This window comes from Hippoglossus hippoglossus, chromosome 15 (genome assembly GCF_009819705.1).
Source record: "Hippoglossus hippoglossus isolate fHipHip1 chromosome 15, fHipHip1.pri, whole genome shotgun sequence".
NCBI classification, from domain to species: Eukaryota; Metazoa; Chordata; class Actinopteri; order Pleuronectiformes; family Pleuronectidae; genus Hippoglossus; species Hippoglossus hippoglossus.
In genome coordinates, this window is record NC_047165.1 from 11,356,950 (window position 1) to 11,376,077 (window position 19,128).

The window sequence follows — 19,128 nt, forward strand, 5'->3', positions numbered from 1 at the left end:
TACTAATGAAGGTATTTTTTTTTTTTTTAAATGAACAAATTGTACTCTGTTTCTTTTAAAAATAAATACAACACAAAATGAAGAAATTAATCTTTTCATACCCAGAGGACTCCCTGGACATTAAACACCAGTACAGAACTATAGAATAGAATAACAAGAAAAGGGGTAATTGCACTTTTTATCTGTCTAATTGCACTGAGCCTCGCGGGTACTGAAGTTTCAGAGGAGCATCTCATTCCTCGGTCTTAATCCAACTTGACACACAACTCCCTTGGCTCGTGTTAAATATCAGAATTATATTAGACTCCAGATCTCAAGTCACCATGGGGCATGTACACAGGTACAGTATGCACTGTCTCAAAAAACAAAAAGCGATGATTTCCTTTATTGCTGCTGCTGCTGAGCAGTAATCGTCAGGTATAGTTGGACCTTCGTTGTTCACGGACAGTACACAGGTATCAAAGACAGTTTTTAAAAATGTGAGTGAGTGTGTGTGTGTGTGTGTGTGTTGCTGGAATGGCTATGAGGCTCAACATGAGCCCTGGCATCACTGTGCTCCCACGTACACAAAAGCACTTACAACAACCATCACCCCCTCAAAACGCTGCCCCTCAGAAACCAGCAGCCGCCTGCCTCAGACTGCGCCTCCAGCTGCGCACCAGCAGGTGGCGCTGCAGTCAGCTCATCAATGAAAGATGAGGCTGGCTGTGCTCAGGAAGAAAACATAGGGACGTTTTATAATGGCTTTTTACTGCAAAATAAATGTCTACAGTGAAAATGTTACACTGCTATAAAGAATGGTGGACTAACACAGCGACACTGTTTAAGCTGTGCTTCTGCAGAGGAATAAAAAAAAGAGGTGTTGGAACAACTTGTCTCATTTGAACCGCATAAGGCCAGAAGTGAGAAAAACAATCAAATGAACGGGAACATGCCGGCCGCCGTGTGATTAGTACTAAAATAGACTAAGAAGAAGAGACGAGACACTTTCACTGAAAATGAGATTCCTGCTCATCCCACATGCGCTGGTAATGATCCTAAACGTCATGGGGAAACATCAGATCTGGCACCTTCTGAGCTGAAGTGTGTTACCACAAGTGACGAGATGGATTAGAAGTGTGTGTGTGTGTGTGTGTGTGTCCAGATCTGCAGAGCAAAAAGCTCCTTTAGAGCAGTCGTAGTTATTTAATTGAAGCGACACAGACTGAAAACAGGCAGCTACAAATTTCTCAAAGCAAATCCCATGACTAAGCAAACATTTTGAAACCTGCACATGGAATATCACACTGTAAATACTGTCTCATTCACATGATAAAAAACAAACATGAGCGACGTTGGTTATGCCCAAAGGGACATTATATTGTTATGGATGTGGAAATTATCCCACAATTTCCTGTGGCCGGTAAAAAAATTGTTTTTTTGAAATGTTTTATATTTTTTTTTAACCATTATTTAAAAAGTTTACATTCTCAAAGCCTTCACAAAGTTGATGTTGGGTCAGAGAAGTCATGTGGCTGGATTTTTCCATAATCTCTTTTAGAGCTATGAGCCTGACGTGTCATAATGAAAACCCGTTTTTCAGTTTCGACTAAAACACTCACATGATTCTTTCAGTTTGGTTCCATTTTTTGACCCCAATTCCTTTTTGTCATCCACAGGAGCGTTTATATATATATATATATATACGTGTATGTGCGTATAAAGAAATGCAACGTCAAATAAAACAGGAAACATTTTCAAGGTTGTTTGAGTTTGTTCTCCCCCACGTACAATGTATAAGACTTGAAAATGAAAGAAAAACAAATAAAGAGGAACTAAAGAAAGGGGAACTAAAAAAACCAAAAAAGTGCTTCAATGCATGTCCAGATCAAGACGCTGGTCGGATCAGCAGACCAGCGTGGACTTGACAGACCACAGCGACAGGGACGGCAGTGGCTGGAATGTTCCAGAGATCCGATGCGTGGCGCTACATACTGATCCACAGAGGGTCAGCCCGAGTAGAATCACAGAGAGGAGGTAAAAACGAACAAATCTAACAAACCCACGAGCGAAGAAACCACGGGTCAGAGATGTGTAAACCTCCGGAGCCGTTTGTGAGTCCATCTGTCTCAGTCCTGCTCCTCCAGAGGTACATACAATAATGTGTGTGTGTGTGTGTGTGTGTGTGTGTGTGTGTGTGTGTGTGTGTGTGTGTGTGTGTGTGTGTGTGTGTGTGTGTTTGTAGATTTGTACCCTCCAGGCCTCTCCAGACATTTACAGAACTAAGTAAAAACAGTCCAGTCCTGGGAAATGAGTGAGGAGTAAGGGTGCAGGAGGATGGAGGGGTGAGGATAAAGGAGGACAGTCATAGTCTGTCTGTCTGTCTCTACAGAAACATAAGATGACCAGAAGACGACAGCGGGTCAGTCTGGGATCTGGTCCTTCCACCGTCACCGTGGGCATGTTTGTGTGTGTGTATCATTCGCGGGACAACCAATGGCGTCGTCTGAGCGGTCAGACATGGAGCACCTCCATACTGTAGTCCTCTGTCTCTGTGTACTGGGAGGAGTTTGTGTCCGACTGGGTTGGGACCAGCGCCTCCTTGTTCTCCAGACTCGGCTCCATGAGCGGCGGCTTCTCCAGCGCCACCTTTTTACACGTTTCCGGCCGGTTCTGCACGTATATGACCCGGTTGTAGGCCTTGAGTCTCTTCCATAGATGTATGTAGACTTTGCACTGGACGTACATGAACACCAGTCCACCCGTGAAGCCGATGGCCACGACCACCAGCTTGGTCCAGAAAGGCCATTCCAGGATCCCTGAGGACAAACACAGAGAGACACATGTGCACAAGTCAATCAGTGACCAGACTGTGAAGGAAAGTCTACAGTCTTGTACGTGAACGTTTTGTTTGCTAGGTTCAGGAGGTCAGAACAAAAACAGGAATGACAAGAATGGATCATTAAGCTGCTGCGAGTTTAAAAGGTGCTTCAGTCAATCATTGAACAGATTAACCTTGAACTACATTTTACTTTAACAAGGAAGGTATGTGGCTGGGAGGTGCTATCACACAATACACTACACACGTTGAATGGAGGACAAATGGACAGGACAGTGTTTCAATGTTCTGCATATTTTCAAAGAAGCAGGCGAATGTTCACACTGATGTTTTCACAAAATGATACACAGTATATTTTATATTATTGCAAACCCCCTTTTCACTATACTATTCTCTTTATGATATAGAACTTTTTTTCATTAGAAATCTCTGCAGTACTTGAATCAAATTCCTGAAATTTGACACTTATTATTATTCTGCAGCACTGCAGCACATTGGACCATAAGAGAAATATGACTTAGTTTCCATCTCATTGTTTGTTTTTGTGACTTTTAGCAGGATTATGCAAAAACTACACAACTGATTTGATTGAAACTTGGTGGAAGGGGGTGGGGGTACGAGCCAAGAAGGAACTCATTAACCTTTGGAGCTAATTCACTTAAGGCGGGAGATCCAGGATTTGTTTTTTCTTTGCCAGCTTTTGACAGTTTAGTGAATTTCTCAAAAAATGATGCAGATATCTTCATGAAAAATATCAGGCACATATAAAGTGCTAACTGTTAAAATCCAGATCAAAAGTTTTCAATTAGTTACTCTTCTACAAATATTTCCATATATATGAAAGGTATATTTCACTATATATACATATTTCAATTTACAGAAACTTTCTATGCATATGGTTGTGGATGTATTATATATTATATATTTTTTTCCATCAATATGAGAGAGATTTGTCACGTGCTTAATTCACTATGGAAGACAGAAACATGTCAATTCTCAACTGCTTTTGACATGTTTCTTAGTTGATCGCAGGAAATGCACCATATACAGATTATTAACAATATGATGGAGCTACATATATTGTGATGGAGGATTTCAACTATATTGTGCAGAGCAAAACAATCACCGTATGTCAGATCATTCAGGGTGTTAAGTGTGCACTTATCTAACATAGGTAGGTTTAAATGACATGAATAGAGACAAATGGGGGGGCAGCCTGGGGGCCGAGGGGTTCAGCATCGCCCCACGTTCTGGGCTTATCTCTCCCCTCGCATTCCCTGACATGTCTCTAATGTCACAGTTGGATAAAGGCACAAAATGCCCCCAAACTAACTGAATATAAGAAATAAAGGAACAACAAGATGGAAAAAAAACCACAGTACAACAGCAAGCATTACAAAGTGATTAGCAGTAATGTGCAGTGTGTGATTTTTCGTTAATTTGCTTAATAGTGCAAAAACATTTCCACGGTCCCTGAGGCAGTTCCAGCATTTTTGCAAATTGCTAACCCTTGAAATATAAGGCTCCAAGCAAGGGTTGTAAAAAAAAAAAAAAAAAATGGAGCAAATTTAGCAAGTGTAAATATTTGTAACAAGCGGCAGCATCGTCCAAAACAAAAACAAAGAGGCAGGAAAGGGATCTTCAAAAAATAAACAGAAAAAAGTTACAAGGCTGAACAGCTGCAACTCTGGCTTTTATATTTCAAGTGGATTCATGTGTGAATGAAAGAAGAAGTTTCTAAATCCTTAAATCACGATGATAAATATTATCATTATCGTTGTTATTAAATAGAAAAATGCTTCATATTAAGAGGAACAAATTCAAACAAGGCAAACATAATCACAACTATTCTTTATACTGTGCACATGAGAAGAGATGAATGTGTCTTATATGTCCGTGAATTTCTCAGCATGTTTCCACAGTGAATTAATGAATTTGAAGGTGAATACATGAGGTGATTCTTTTCACTTCCTTCTAATCTGATTTCCTCACTGTTCTTTTTTATTTAACGGCGTCCAAGCATCCGACTGAACCATTGCACCTGTTTCCTCTTATGTACTAGAATATGTCTGAGAGATTTTAATTTTAATTGAATTTAATACATTTTTAAAAAACTCTCCGCCACAAATTATTATTAACAATAGAAAATCACAGTGTGCCCCTCGCCCGTGCATCTGTCTGCGTTCATTGGTTTGGAACATTCAGTGAGGTGGTATGAATATTTGTTCTGTCCTGACATCATGGCAGAAAAGGGTAAAGTAAAAAGGGTGTAAGGTGCGGTTGGGAAAGAACTGGACACGGCTGACAGGGAAAACACAATTTGAAAGTCAAAAGGTCAAACGTGAAATGTTTACCTGGGATTCTTCCGGCTGCATGAGTAAAGAGAGTGTTAGTATCATGTTTTACCAAAGACACACAAACAGACTGATAGAAAAGCCAGAAGTCAGATATTTACAGATGCATCATACAATCACACACATTCAATCAGAGAAGACAATAGAATATACATTTTCAAGGTGTATTCGAGCTAATCTGTCGTCATTGGCAAGGAAAACAAAGAACAGAACTGTGGTTGTGTGTGATTTGGCCGACGGACAACCGGTACTGGTGAGGAACGATTTGGCATCGCCATGGTGATTGAACCCGACAGCCCTCAGGGATGCTAACAAGTCTGAATCATCAGGTTGGGCTAAACAGGCACAGGCTGTTCTTCCATCTGCACACGGTCTCAGAAGCAGCGAATATGTCAGAGAGGAAAGAGCGGCAGCGGCCGACGAGCCATCGGGTGTCACAGCAGCTCATCGGTCAAACTGCAGTGTCCGATTTCAGCCTGAGAGCGAGACCACGGGGCTCTAAAGACGACGGTGGTGTCAATCTTTCTGTGGCAAAGTGATTCTGACCCCTTTGTGAGAAGCAGCACAGCCTCTAGGGGCCGCTACAGAGGCCTTTAAACTCCTAGGCATAAATGTTCTTTTTAGTTTGAGGTTTTAAAGATCACAATGACCTACTGACTAGTTTTGCCTGTGGCTTTTAAAGTCTGTGCTCAGCAACAGGTTGGCAAATGAAAATTTGTTTTAAAAAAAGTAATCAGGAAGCTTATCATGGGACAAAGCAGCCGTCTTCTCCGTGACCCTGCAGGCTACATGTTCATCAAAAAGTGGCCACAAACTCCTTCAAAGAACACTTTGTCACTTCTGGAAATCTGTTGAAATGGGTTCTGTCCTCGTGTTAAAGGAGATTGATACCACTATCATGAGATACTAACTAAACACAAAGCCACAGCGAGAAGCCGGTTATATTAGCACAAAAATATGCAGGAGGGAACATTTACAAAAAATACCTCACGTTTGCTCGTTTATCAAGTGTCGCTATCCGCTTTTAAGTGTGACGTCACGCATGACGTGAACATATCAGGGTCCGAACCTTCAGGTCTCCAAAAAAAAAAAATCACAGTCAAGTGAAATCTAGATACTGCAGCTTTAACTAACTGGTAGCCCAACTTAACTTTACTCGACCGAGAAAGTCAAGGCTGTCTCATATTTAGACATGAGAGCGGTATCAATCTTTTTCTTTTCTTCTTTTTATCTGAAGAAAAAAAAAACAAGACTCAAACTATTCCCCTAAATAGCTTCATGGAAATATAATATTCAGGATCATTGTGTCTTGAGATCTTTATCTTTTGGCTGCTGGGTCCATGCCCCAGACTGCTGCGGTCACATGGCTCGGTGTGTGCTGATAACCCACGTGCACATGTACACAAGCACACAGACAAGACAACTTTGTGCTGATTAGATTTTCTTTAACAATAAGACTTACCATGAACTGACTGTCATTGAAATTCACAGCACACACAAGCAACCTGATCTAAGCCCCTTTCAAGATGCAAGAGTGAACCAACATCACCTCACTTTGCAATTAAAACCTCTGTGGAGATTTCAATCTAAAACGAGATCTGATTAAGATAAAAAGTCTGTTTTAATCTCTTTCCTTCATCTCTTTCATCTCTTAACCTTCGCCTTCAAAGTGAACTGAATTGAACTTAAAGTCTGAAAATCCTCACAGACTGAAAAACTCCTCTAAACATTTGTTTGGGCTCAGCTGCTCCTGCATGTGAATCACACCCACGTATATTCCAATCTAAGGGAACATTTCACACTCATCACTCACACCACTCACATAACACTTCACTTATGCAGATTTGTCACTAATCACGATGCATGAATGATCCGGAGACGGCGGGAAACGGTGGATGAATGGACGAACGCCACATCAAACACCAGACGATGTTGTCATGATCATCCTTACGTGAGTGGTTGTATGTGTGCATGTGCGAGTCTGCGCTGACCTTGTCTGATCTCCTCTGCTGTCCTGTCGATGAGGACGTAGAGTGACCACACCACGCAGGTGATGGCGATGACGTGGAAGGTGACAGAGCACATGATCTTCCTCCTCTCGCTCGCCGTCATCTGTAGCTTCTCCCACTGAGGCAGAGGGGACACAGGAAGGATGTTTGAGGAGGTCGAGAGGTCAACACCAAACACATGAATACAGAAAACTTAACACTCTTGGCCGTCTTGACCGATTCCTGGAGCAGCTCTGAGCGTGAGCTAAATATTTAATGTGCCACTGTGATCAGGATCCAGTGCGACAAAGCACTTCTTGGTAGTAAAAAGTGGCGCACAGCACCGGACACACAGAGGACAGCCGCCCTGCCGCCTGCCAGCCAGCTCAGCTAACCCACTGTAGCACCTTGTCTGCCGCTGGCTGCACAACACAACACAACACACCAGGAAATGAGCTCAACAAAACACAGAAAACACGACATCAGCATATACAAGCTGTACTTGCTCTCCCAACATCCAAACATCACTCGTGTGTTGAGCTCTGAAATGGCACGATCGCAGGGTTAAGGGAAGGTGATAACGAGCGGGTGTGACATGAAACGACGTTGATTAACGCTACGACCGCACACTCGCACACTCGCAACCCCGATGTTCACCCGTGGGATTCAGAGGCTATTAACGGCGCAGCATTTGTTTAAGGCCTTTTGTGCAGCTAATGAAGGGTGGAGGAATTTTAATTAGAGTGTCCTGCTATCTCCAGGCCACAATGATTGATAAGAGCTTTAAATGGAAGCAAACTGCCTCTAAACCATTTGAAATGAATCGCATCCCCCCCCCCCAAAAAAAGTCTTGCTTATAAAAACAGCTTCAAAGCTCAGTGTCATGCTTGTGTTAAGATAGATCAGATAAAGCTTCTGGAGCTCACAGCTTCATCACTAAAGAGTGACAGCGACGGCCCGCATTTATTAACTGAAGCTGAACTGTAATGAAGTTACCAGCGGTGGGATGTAACAAATACATTATGCAGAGAGTTTAAGTACCTTTTTCATGTTTCTTTTTAAATTTATCCACTACTTCTATCAGCATTTATCTGTACATTCCACTCAACTACATTTTTACAATGCATTGCGTTTCATGTTGACGAATGTTATCAATAACAAGAGTGGGATTGGTCCACTGCTCCAATCAGAGTGGGCGGGTAACATTAGACTCCGCCTCCTGCAGCACTGATGAAGAAACCCCTGAAAGAGGAAGAGGTCCCCGCAGAGACTCAGCCATACTGATCTAGTAGTCCGTCGCATTAGGGAATAAGGTACACTTTGCAAGTACTTTTGCTTTCAGTACTGTATGTATATTTAAAAGCAAGTACTTGCTTTTAAATATAACTCAAGTGGACAAGTGAACGTGGTACCTTTACTTTGAAATCTATTTATCTGTCCTTTTACTTAAAGCTAGTGTCGGTAATCCTGGAAAAGCTAGCAAGAGGGGGCTACACTTTTGAAAATATCTAACCGATACATCCCACCCCTTCCCATCGACCCTCTTGTCAAAGCTACGCCCATATGACCGTGACTCACTCTCTAACTTCTAGCTATTGTCTATGTATCAGCAGTTTATGTCTCTCCAGCTTGTGAAGACTCTGCTCATGCATGCGAGGGCACGGGCAGGGAGCACACAGGTACACAAGAAATGAGAAAGAATAAATAATTGGTTGTGTTAATTACAGTCCTGCAAGGGCCTCAGACACCACCTTTCTTTCCAGACAACTCTATTCATTAATGGCTATTTATAACGAGGATTTCTACAAATAAGAAAAAAATAAAGGTTTTCAGAAACAAATTACCAACCCTACCTTTAAGTAATTATGTGTAACTGCTTAACACTAGCTTCAGACAAATATGTTCACACACAGACTGTGTCTCACCTTGCGCAGTGGCTTGAGCTTGGTCTCCATGATGAACTCATATTTACAGAGCTCACAGCAGCGAGTGTCAGAGCTCTTGATCCACTGCTGTAGACAGGACTGGTGGACGAAGCGCAGGCTCCCTGTGCAGTGGCATGGTGTGATCAAGGGGCTCTCGTCATCCCCTTCACAGTGACAAATCCTACGGGAGCACCCCCACAAAAAAGATACAGTCAATACTAAGCTAGAGGCAAGACAGCTTTAACAGAAGAAATACAAGGGGAGAGGAGATATCAGAAAGAGACGAGTTGGCGGAGAAAAGCTGACACATATTTCCCCAAACTACAGGAATGGGAATTTTTGGATATCTGGTGTTTAGGAAATGCTCACACACATTGCAGATGCTGAAGCTACAGAAAGAGTGGCAGATGGGAATCTACTTTAACGTCACAAATGTAAAAGCACATTAACGTTAGAATCAACACATGTCCCATGAATAAACTCAATCTAGACAAACGACGTAAGTGTTTAATTTACTAATTAAAATAACATTCACAGAAACCAATCTTCCGTGTTCTTGCAGCGTTGCAGTATAAAATTTAACACAGCACATCTAATCTGAGGTACTTTGCAGGACGTGGCAGCAGCAGTCTCTGGTTCAGCGCCGGGGGGAACTGATACAAGTTGCCGGTAATGATCACTGTGTTGGTTGATCGCTAATTGTAACTAGAAGAATCAGTTAAAGAAAGAGCTGCATTCAAAATATTAGTTCTGTGAATTTTCCAAGCTTAAATCTGTTATTTGTTGCAATTGCATGAGCTTTAACGAGTGCATGTAATGGTTGTTTGTGCCTGTGTGTCAGCTCCGTGATACGCTGGCAACAAGTCCTGAACCCTGCCTCTCGTCTAATTGGATTGGCTCCAGCTCCTCTGTCGCCCTTATATAAGATAATGGATGAATGAAAAGGATGCATAGTGTAACACTGTGTAATATAGTTTGTTCTGTTCGTTATTCTGGGCACAGCTGCAAAAAACTGGGACATTTTATTAGGTGTCTGTTGGACAGGTTTTTCCTCAGTGAGAGATTTTTAATATCAGAGTGAAGCAGACCCCCCTCTCCTCCAAATGATGACATATATCGGACACTGTCTGACAGAGTGGCGGACAGCAGCTATTAGTCACCCACACAAAGGACGACTATATTTGTCGGCGTTGGCCTGTACAGTGCGAGTGAGTGTGTGTCTGTGTAGCTGCTGCTGACTATACACACACACACACTTTCACCAGTAAGAGAGTCACACTCAGTATAGTTAGTTTCAGAGGAAAGGGACATGATGCAAACCACAAAGTTAATATCCCGCACACACCCCTACTTGGAGGAAGCAGAGGCTGAGAATTAAGTATCAGGTCTTTGACCTTGTTGTTGATGTTCAGGTCCTGAGTAAATGAGCAATAAGCCCCAAAAATCTGCTGCTGTTTGTTTCACCACAACTAAACTTTGATGAAAGTTCAGGCTCACGTCTCCGGGAGGAGAATTTGTTGCAGTGTAGAATCAAGTGCACATGATTTCCCTGCAGGGGCTCCACAGATAAATGAAGCACAGTGGAGGGGGCGATAATTTCAACCTATATCTTCAAATCCACTTTTTCTAAGACTTTCCAACCAGCAAAGACTTTTCCCCAGAGTGCAGAACAGACAGCGGTGGCTCGGGTGGACAAGAGAGCAGGCTTTTCAAATGGGATTGTCTTTATCATGGTTCAGGTGTATGTGGGGGTGAGGACACATGACCACACGCACGTGTCAGAAAGTAAGCAAGCGTGATAACGTCTATTTTCAGACTTCGCTGATCTGGCCAAAGCGTTACAAGATTAAGAGACCCAGTGAAGGGAGGATGATAAAAATAGGCCGTTTTCTATGCGTTTCTCAAAAAGTAGGAGGAGGTGCAGGGAGTGGAATGAGAATTGGGGGATTAAAGGATAGACGAGGCACAATTAACATCTTGAGAAGAGGGTGCTTTTTTTCCGTCTGGTTTGTTTATGGCTGGGTTGTTTTGTTTGTTTGCATGGATCTGAAGATGAACTGCAGATTCTCATCCCACATTCTGTCCTGTATCCCTCTCTAAAAATCAGCCTCAGGACCTGAACTCTCTCGGTGCTCGCATCAACAACTGGCGCCTGCTGAAATGGACAGATTTAACTAATTATTCTAATGCTAATGTATTTGTTCTTAAAGCGTAGGACGGGATAACCACAGAAAAATCCCTACACCTCCACATGGAGCCAGGGTGGAAATTAAAAATGATCAGTGAACAATGTGACTGGAAGAGACCGTTCCTGTCATGAAATGTGTTTTTTTTACTGCTACAACAGCCTGGGTATCGCTTGAAAATGCACTTTAAAGACAGAAATCCTGCAGACATAATATGCAACATAACAAACATCCATATAAACATATTAATGCAAATTTACAGCTAAAGTGTATCCGTGTCAGCGCTGTTAGGAAGGGGAGGCTGAAATTAAAATTTAATTTGCATCACTTGTGCAGTCAAAACACTTCCATGTTTCACAGTAATTTTAAGATGGCAAAGGCGCCGTTAGAGTCTATCAGCATTAAAATGTGGGAAGCAAAACAAGAGTCGGGGAAAATCACAAGCTGAGAGGGAAACATGATCGCCTGGCTGAGGTGTTTACTTTCTCCCCGTTATCATGTTTGCTTCTGTTTCCTCATTCTTTTCTCCGGTGGCCTCGCTTCTCTCTCGCAGCGTGTCACTTTAAACCCCCTCCCCTCCAGCTATTCCTTGTTCTGCCCTCATCCGGAGATGCTTGGATATTAATTCTCAAATGAATTTTTTAGCACCAATCTGCTTTTTTTTCCTGGGTATTTCTGCTAAACAGATTTTCAGAGGGGTAATATGGGGCAGAGTGGGACATCTGAGGCGTTTTGTCCCCTCCTGTTCTCAGCCTGTTTTCAATCTGAACAGTTTAAGCTCGACACTCTGCCAGAGACACGCTGATCACAGAGGAACACAATTGAATTAGCAGCAACAGCAGCAGGACCGGGAGCCGTCCACCTTGTTCCCCCTCACCCCTCTCTGCATGTCTGAAGAGGTTACTTGTCTCTCTGTGTGTGGGCGAAAATGTTCAGAAGAATATTAAATTTCCTGAGGGGAACTTCACTTTTGGAGGAATGTTAAGGAATTACATAGACTCCAGTTGGTTATATTAAATATACACCAACGATACACTGCATATTGAAGCTTCAAGAGGTTTTCAAATACGAGAGGCTCTTTGGAGCAATATTTCGTTTGCAGCGAATACTCTACCAGTACACTCATGAGAAGGACAGTGCAAATTTGAACAGCGTGCAAGCACTAAAAGCACAAAAAAGAAAATTTGAAGGGGCAAATCAAGAACCGGAGAAGGCGAAAAGGCAAAGAAATGAGACACAAGCCTGACTGTAACTGCAATTTGTCACTAAATGACATCTCATCATCATTTATCTGGCTTTCTCCTGATCAGAACCGTAAAACAGTTATGTGTCAAACAACATAAAGCATCTGGAAACGTGAACCTGGAAACAAGAGCAGGGCCAATATGGATGTTTTGGGGCCAATGCCCATATCGATATTGGGGATCAAAACACCCTTATGTTAAAGAAATGGTACAGTTACAGCTAAACCTTAAACTATAGCATCAATAACTATAAATTGAAAGAATACACAAATACAAACTAATGTATGGAACTTGAAAAAAAATAAAAATAAACCTATTTTCTTATTATTTTCTGCATGGTTATTCATATCAGCAGGCATAAATGCAAACTAATAGTTGATGTCAATACAAATAAAAGCAATGCAGGTTTACAAAAATAATCAAATAAATCATCTTTGGAAATGCGTTCAATATATTTTGCAAACATAATTTAGTTTGTGCCTCTGTTTTTTCAAAGGTCACATTTCTGATAAGGAAGTAGAGCAGGTCACATCATATCAGACGTTTCACCATTACACTCTGAAGTGAATTCAATAAAGGAGCTGGAAGATAATTAACATCATTCTTCTGTGAAAACAACAACCGCCAACACACACGCACTGTCACAGGTGAGGTCAACTACTACTGTGCTGAGCTCACGTTTCTAGCCACCTGACGTGATGTTTGTGCGTGTGCGTGCGTGCGTGCGTGCGTGCGTGCGTGCGTGCAGTCAGAGACTACACAAGCTATTTGAAGCCAATAATCTCCCTCCTGATCTCTGGCCTTCACCTTGCCATTTCTAAGCTCATGTTTCTCTATCAGCTCACAGCTGACGTATGTAAGATGCATAATCTGGAGCAGAGTACGAGCACAGACCACAGCTGAGGAGACAACAGGGACAGACCTATGGAACTGATAATATTTTGTGTTTTATACTAAACTGACATAGATACTGAGACCAAAAGGGGACAAGTGATCTGAGAGATCTTAACGTTCCTTTTCTTGGCAATTTACCGCTATCAAGCATCATACGCAGCCATGACATGGTCTATAATCAAACATTACTCTATCAGTCTGTCCTAACGCACCATGGCTCTGATTGTACACGCACTGTCAAGTGAAAAACACTGGTGATGGCTCTGTTGACCCAATCTCACAGACTGTGTCCGGCCTTTTCCATTTCTTATCCCACGTCTGCCTTTGCTCCACTCACTCTCAGATAGAAACACACTCCGTCTCTCAATGCCATTACATTTTCTACCGTAGCCTTTGCTGATCAATATTTACCGGGACATTACCATGGCCTCTGTACCTGCGTTTACTGCAAAGTTTAAAAGCTTGTAGGCAAAAATCAATGATAAATCTCAGCAGCATATGTCAAGACACTTGCATTCCTCATTGATCTAAAAAAAACACAGCTGTAAAGCCAGTGAAATACTATGAAATTAAATGAAGCCAGATTTCGGCTCTAGACACACAGGAGGGGTTGAATCAGGGCAGCTGGAGGGAGGTTTATGGGGTTGCGTCTAAGTTTCAGGTTATCTGATTAATGGTTCCACTGAGAGCTGGGTTTTCAGGACAAATATGGCTGAGGTGTAAGATATTTGCTGGGTGTTTACACTACAGGATGAGAAGCTCTCCACTACTCCGCAGGGCTCTGGGGGGTTCACTGCCATGTTAACGGTCAGGGAGTGGTCTGGGCTCTACCAAGTCACAGTAAGGGTGGGTGTGGAGCACACCATCCAGACGGTCACCCACCTGCAGCAGTCCCCAGATAGCGAATAGCGTGACAGTGGCCCAGTTTTGTCCGACAAAGGGGACGAGCAGCGGTCCAAGTCACTGTCCTCATCCATATCCATATAGCACAGCGGGGCGAGAAGTGCGGCTGGGCCAGTGATTGTGACTGTATCTGGGTTTGCCAGCCGGCCTGTTCCCTTTAGAGCAGGACTGGACCAGGCCTCCTCAAACACGCTGTCATCTCCCAGTGCATCCTCGGGGGGAAACCCTGTCTCGGGGGGAAACCCTGTCTCGCTGCCTTCCAGCATGATGCTGGAGGACTTGGTGATCTGGAGGTGAGAGCCATAGCTGCCTAGCTCGGAGCACTGCAGGCTGGCCGAGGTAGAGGATCGAGAAAAGGGGAGGAGGAGACGGAGGAAGTTGGCGCTCGGGGAGTGATGCGGGTGGAGGTGGGCGTTGGAAAGAGGAGGAGGAGGAGGTGCAACGATGGCAGGGTCAGATGTAAAACAATCGGCGGGAGGGATTCCCTGCATGTACTTGTAGTTGTTGGTGAAGGAAGGGACCAGGTGGGGGTGGGTGCATGTGGAGAAGGCCGAAGGATTCGGGGGTGGGGGTGGGGGTGATGCAGCCAGCTTGCCGTTGAGCGTGTGCGCCTTTCGATTCAAGCTGGCCGGCTGGGCGGACTCAGCCTTCAGCTCCAGCTCTCCCTCCGAGCAGGTGCGATCGATGAAGTGCAGGCCGCGGCAGAGACTGTCCACGCGTTGGCCCACGTCGTTCAGAGACATGGAGAACCTGAGCGAGCTGGCGGGTCGGATGTTGACGGAGGAGGGGCGGAGCAGAGAGAACCAGTCGCGTTGTTTAGCATGTTTGCAGGCCTGACTGGCGTCTGCACAGAGGGTGGTCACTGAAATACCTCCAGAGCCTTGACAAGCTTTACCATTAGAATTCAACAGAACCACAGCGGTCTGCTTCGGACAGTCCTGATCATGACTGCGTGTGCGAAAGTGTGCGTTAATGACAGGATCATGTGACCGATGACGGTGGTGGAGGAGAAGAAGGAGGAACGGGAAAGGGCAAAGAAAGAAAAATGGAAAAGACATCATGTGTTTGAAACGAAAAGAAATTCTGAGAAAAGAATGATTTCAGAGGCTCTGCCTGAAAAAAACTAAACACTGGATGATCCATGTTACAATCAAATCCATTTTACAGCAGATTTCACGCAACTGAGGCTTCTCCACACAGTGACAGGGAGCTGCCAGAGGGTAAACCGACATTAACCACTGATAAGCTTCTTCACTAAAGGACTGATAAATAACATTTATTGTCCTCGGGTATACATGTCAATGTGTCGCTTGGAGTGAAATGATGTTGCAGGGGTTCGTACCTGCAGATGTCCTGGCTGGAGGGGGAAACCGACGTCCTGGAGAAACTGCACGGAGCATTGACAGAAGTCGGGCTACCCGCCTGAGGAACACAACAAAAGCACAAGAAGATTACGTTTAGGATAGAAAGCATTAAAAAAACGAGACATGCAAGTGAAACCCTGAGGTGAAATAATCCCAGTGCTATACTCAACAAACAGGGTCCGGTCACATTGTTGCCGGGAAAAGGTCGTTTGCAGTGAGAATTATCAGGCTGTCAACATCTGAATGTGATCTTCACAGACAGAGAGTAAAAACATGTCACAGACCGATTCAGCGGGAGATAAAAAGGACGAACACAGTACTGGTGGTTAATCTATCTGATTAAAGTAGTGCTGGGCGAAATCTGTCAGCGTGTGGTGGAGCAGCCGAAAACACCAAGACTCTAGAGGAGTGAGGGAGGCAGCCGGCGAGACACGGGGACAAGTTATGAAGAATGAGGTGCTAAGAAAGGCACAGCTGGAGGATGTGAGGCCTGAGACTCGTTCAACCTCCAAGGAGAATTTTTAAACAGATGCTCCTGCAGATACAAGGCCGTTATGATGCAAATACCATGAGCAAAGGATGAGATGAAGGGAAACATTAGGTTTATTGCCACTTGGGTTGTATTTACAAACCTTTGACTGTAATTTCTATTGGATGTGATCATATTTTACTCGCCACATTTCCTGCTGACATCCTGGAACACGACCACTTTGCTACGACAACGTCTGATGAGGAAACCCGAAACAAGTCAACAGTCGCTGGAGCACACAGTGATGAAGCTGAGAGTGAAAACCTCCCATTATTGCAACTTACACGTGCATGCATGATTCTAATGTTGTGTAGACTTGTAGTCACATCACTTCAATACACTATATTTATCTTTTGCCGTGTTTGAATCTGTTAGTGAACGAAGATCCAAACTGCACAGCTCCTTTTTAAATTAGCTGAAACAATTGGATTAAGTGTTAATATTGGATTTAACTGGATTTAAGTGCCAGCGATGGTGGATTTTCAGCCCGTTTTACCATTGGGTCGTTGTTTTTAACCAGTGGGAGATATTTCCCAATTGGAATTACAAGTATAAGGTGCTATGTTTTTCCCCCCACTCGGCCTGAATCTGATTTAAACTGTGACTGTGTGTCTATGATCCTGGCACATGCAGATGGGGGCTTTGGGAGCCTGCACGTAGCCTAAATCTATAAGATCATTTAACAATTGACAACAATTTAGCTGTAAATAAAATGACCTGACTGCTGTCGGCCCATTTACGTCACATCATGATCTTTCATGAGCTCAGAGCGAGAAGGAGAAGTACATTGTTCGTTCCTGGGGAAATTCTGTTGCAGCCTAAGTATGTAAGTATGATGTGGTTTGTTGTAAAATGTCATGTTTAATTATTGAATATGGGCATCTATAATTCAAAAGGTTATGCTGAAAATTACTACAATAACAATAATAAACTTAATTTATAGAACACAATAAATGCATTCAATGCAACACAAAGTGCTTCACATAAAGACATTAAAAAACATTTATGATAAGACAAAGTAAGAAAATAAAATTGAATACAAATAGCAAATTCAGCTAAAGGATAAAACAGCCATCAGGTAAAATGATGAAAAACGAAACTATAATCAGGTAAAAAAATCATCATGTGTCTTACAGTTTTATTTGAGCCCTTCAGGGAGTTTTGTGGCATAATTAACAAAGGCTGTCTCTCCGTCTTTTAGTTCTGATGTCAGTAATAATGTGTTTATGTTGATGTAAGGTGATTTAAAATCTTGTTCCATGTGCCTCTTTAACGTTGGGCATCTGCCGCTCTAAAGGTCTCTGCAGCGCTCTGGTACAATCATCTGACAACTTGCCCTTTTCCAGATCTCAGCAGTTAACATGGTGCATACACTGCTATCATTACCAATGTGAAGGATGGTCACACTTAGAAAAAAATGACGCCAAAGCAAATCATCATGTGAAGCTAGCTTCATATAAAGAATAACATCACTCTTCTCAGCTAATTCACAAAAAGATAGTGAATAAGCTTATTTCCTAAATGTCAAACTCTCCCGTAAAGACGTCCCGCTGCTGTTCCCCTCAGTGACGGCTACAGACTGGACGGGGACATAAAGAATGGGATCAGATAGTGTTTGGATTGCTAACGTAAAGACACAGCGCAGCATGGCAATTCCAATGAGAAACTAATTATCTATCGATTTCATTTCTAACTATGGGGAAATGTATTGCTCCTGGCCAGACAGCAATCAATAGAAAATTCAATGTTCTGCTGTTCCCCTCAGCCTGGTTTTCCCGACTCTACATGAACAGCACAGCTTCTCTCTCACACACAGTTTCTCTCTGCTCATTATAACCTGAGTTTACACACATTTCTCTAAAATATATTAGTTCATTTTTTTTTCTCTTATAGTTCACATTTAAGGTGGCAGCTGCTGCAAGAGCCTGGGATATAAATGTAATAAGAAGAGACCGCTCGGAGAAGTGAGAGATAAGATCACAGGAAAAAGACATTATTATTTTTGCAAAGAGCACAACTGAGGTGAAACTTGCTGCTCGAGCGCTACAGTTACACAGCAACAACTAAAAACTAGGACTGGGCAATAAAACTATATCAGTAATATTGGCAATATAATTATATAACATAATTTTCCTTAATAGCAAAAATAAAAATCCAATATGTATCGATATCTTGCTAATGCGTTGTGCAAGCACAGTGAGGAGGTATAACACAAAACAGATCTTTAAAATGTCCTCTGCTGACGAAGAACAGTTTAAAAACACAACCTTCACTCAGGAGCAAACTTAAACATAACAGAAATCTAATAGTACACTGGGTTTGTGTTGTTGTATTTTATGTTGCACTGTTGTTTTCCCCTCTGGTCATTCAGTCATAAACTTTATGGATGGAACTGACGGCTGATATGACATTTTTGGCTCTTGATATAATTGTTGGCTATATCCTCCAGCTCGACTAAAAACAAAAGAAATTCCTGTCACACAAGCTAAAGCCTCATGAGACTGAGGTGACTGCACTCATGTCACTGGACAGCATCTTTATTCCTTATATTTTATTATAGCGGTGTAAATATGATGTTCCCGTGCTGTCTGTCCTCTGTTAATCATCTGATGAGAGCTGGCCAACGGAGAACCCCCTCTGGCTCTGAGAGACACGATGATAATGGAGTCGTAACCGTACTGATTAACTTCCTAAAAGCCTGTGTGACTCTTCAGATTTCAATCAAACAGCCGCTTTTAAAAGCAGCCTCGCCTGCGACGAGGACCTTTGATTGAACTAAATGAGTCTCTGAGTTTAATGGATAACCTGAAACAATTTAAGCTGTTTTCATTTCAACGACTGCTGATGATGATGATTCGAGTTGGATGCTTCAACACTTTTACTTTAGAAACTATCAACTGTGTTAAGAAGTATATCATGAGCT

The 19,128-nt window shown here is 42.8% G+C and overlaps 1 protein-coding gene across 2 annotated transcripts in view; it reads right to left on the reverse strand.

Moving 5' to 3' along the window:
• Positions 1 to 1,122: 1,122 nt before the first annotated feature.
• Positions 1,123 to 19,128, reverse strand: part of march8 (membrane-associated ring finger (C3HC4) 8) — an 86,548-nt gene continuing 68,542 nt past the window's right edge. Inside the window, exons 4-9 of one of the 2 annotated variants that reach the window (XM_034608350.1) lie at positions 15,655 to 15,734; positions 14,292 to 15,260; positions 9,086 to 9,266; positions 7,164 to 7,299; positions 5,173 to 5,187; positions 1,123 to 2,798 (exon numbers count right to left, since the gene is read on the reverse strand). In XM_034608350.1, the coding sequence (XP_034464241.1) occupies positions 2,494 to 2,798; positions 5,173 to 5,187; positions 7,164 to 7,299; positions 9,086 to 9,266; positions 14,292 to 15,260; positions 15,655 to 15,734 (1,686 nt within the window). In that variant the 3' untranslated portion in view covers positions 1,123 to 2,493. The remainder of the gene's footprint in view (positions 2,799 to 5,172; positions 5,188 to 7,163; positions 7,300 to 9,085; positions 9,267 to 14,291; positions 15,261 to 15,654; positions 15,735 to 19,128) is intronic. The other variant, XM_034608348.1, reaches the window with a different exon arrangement.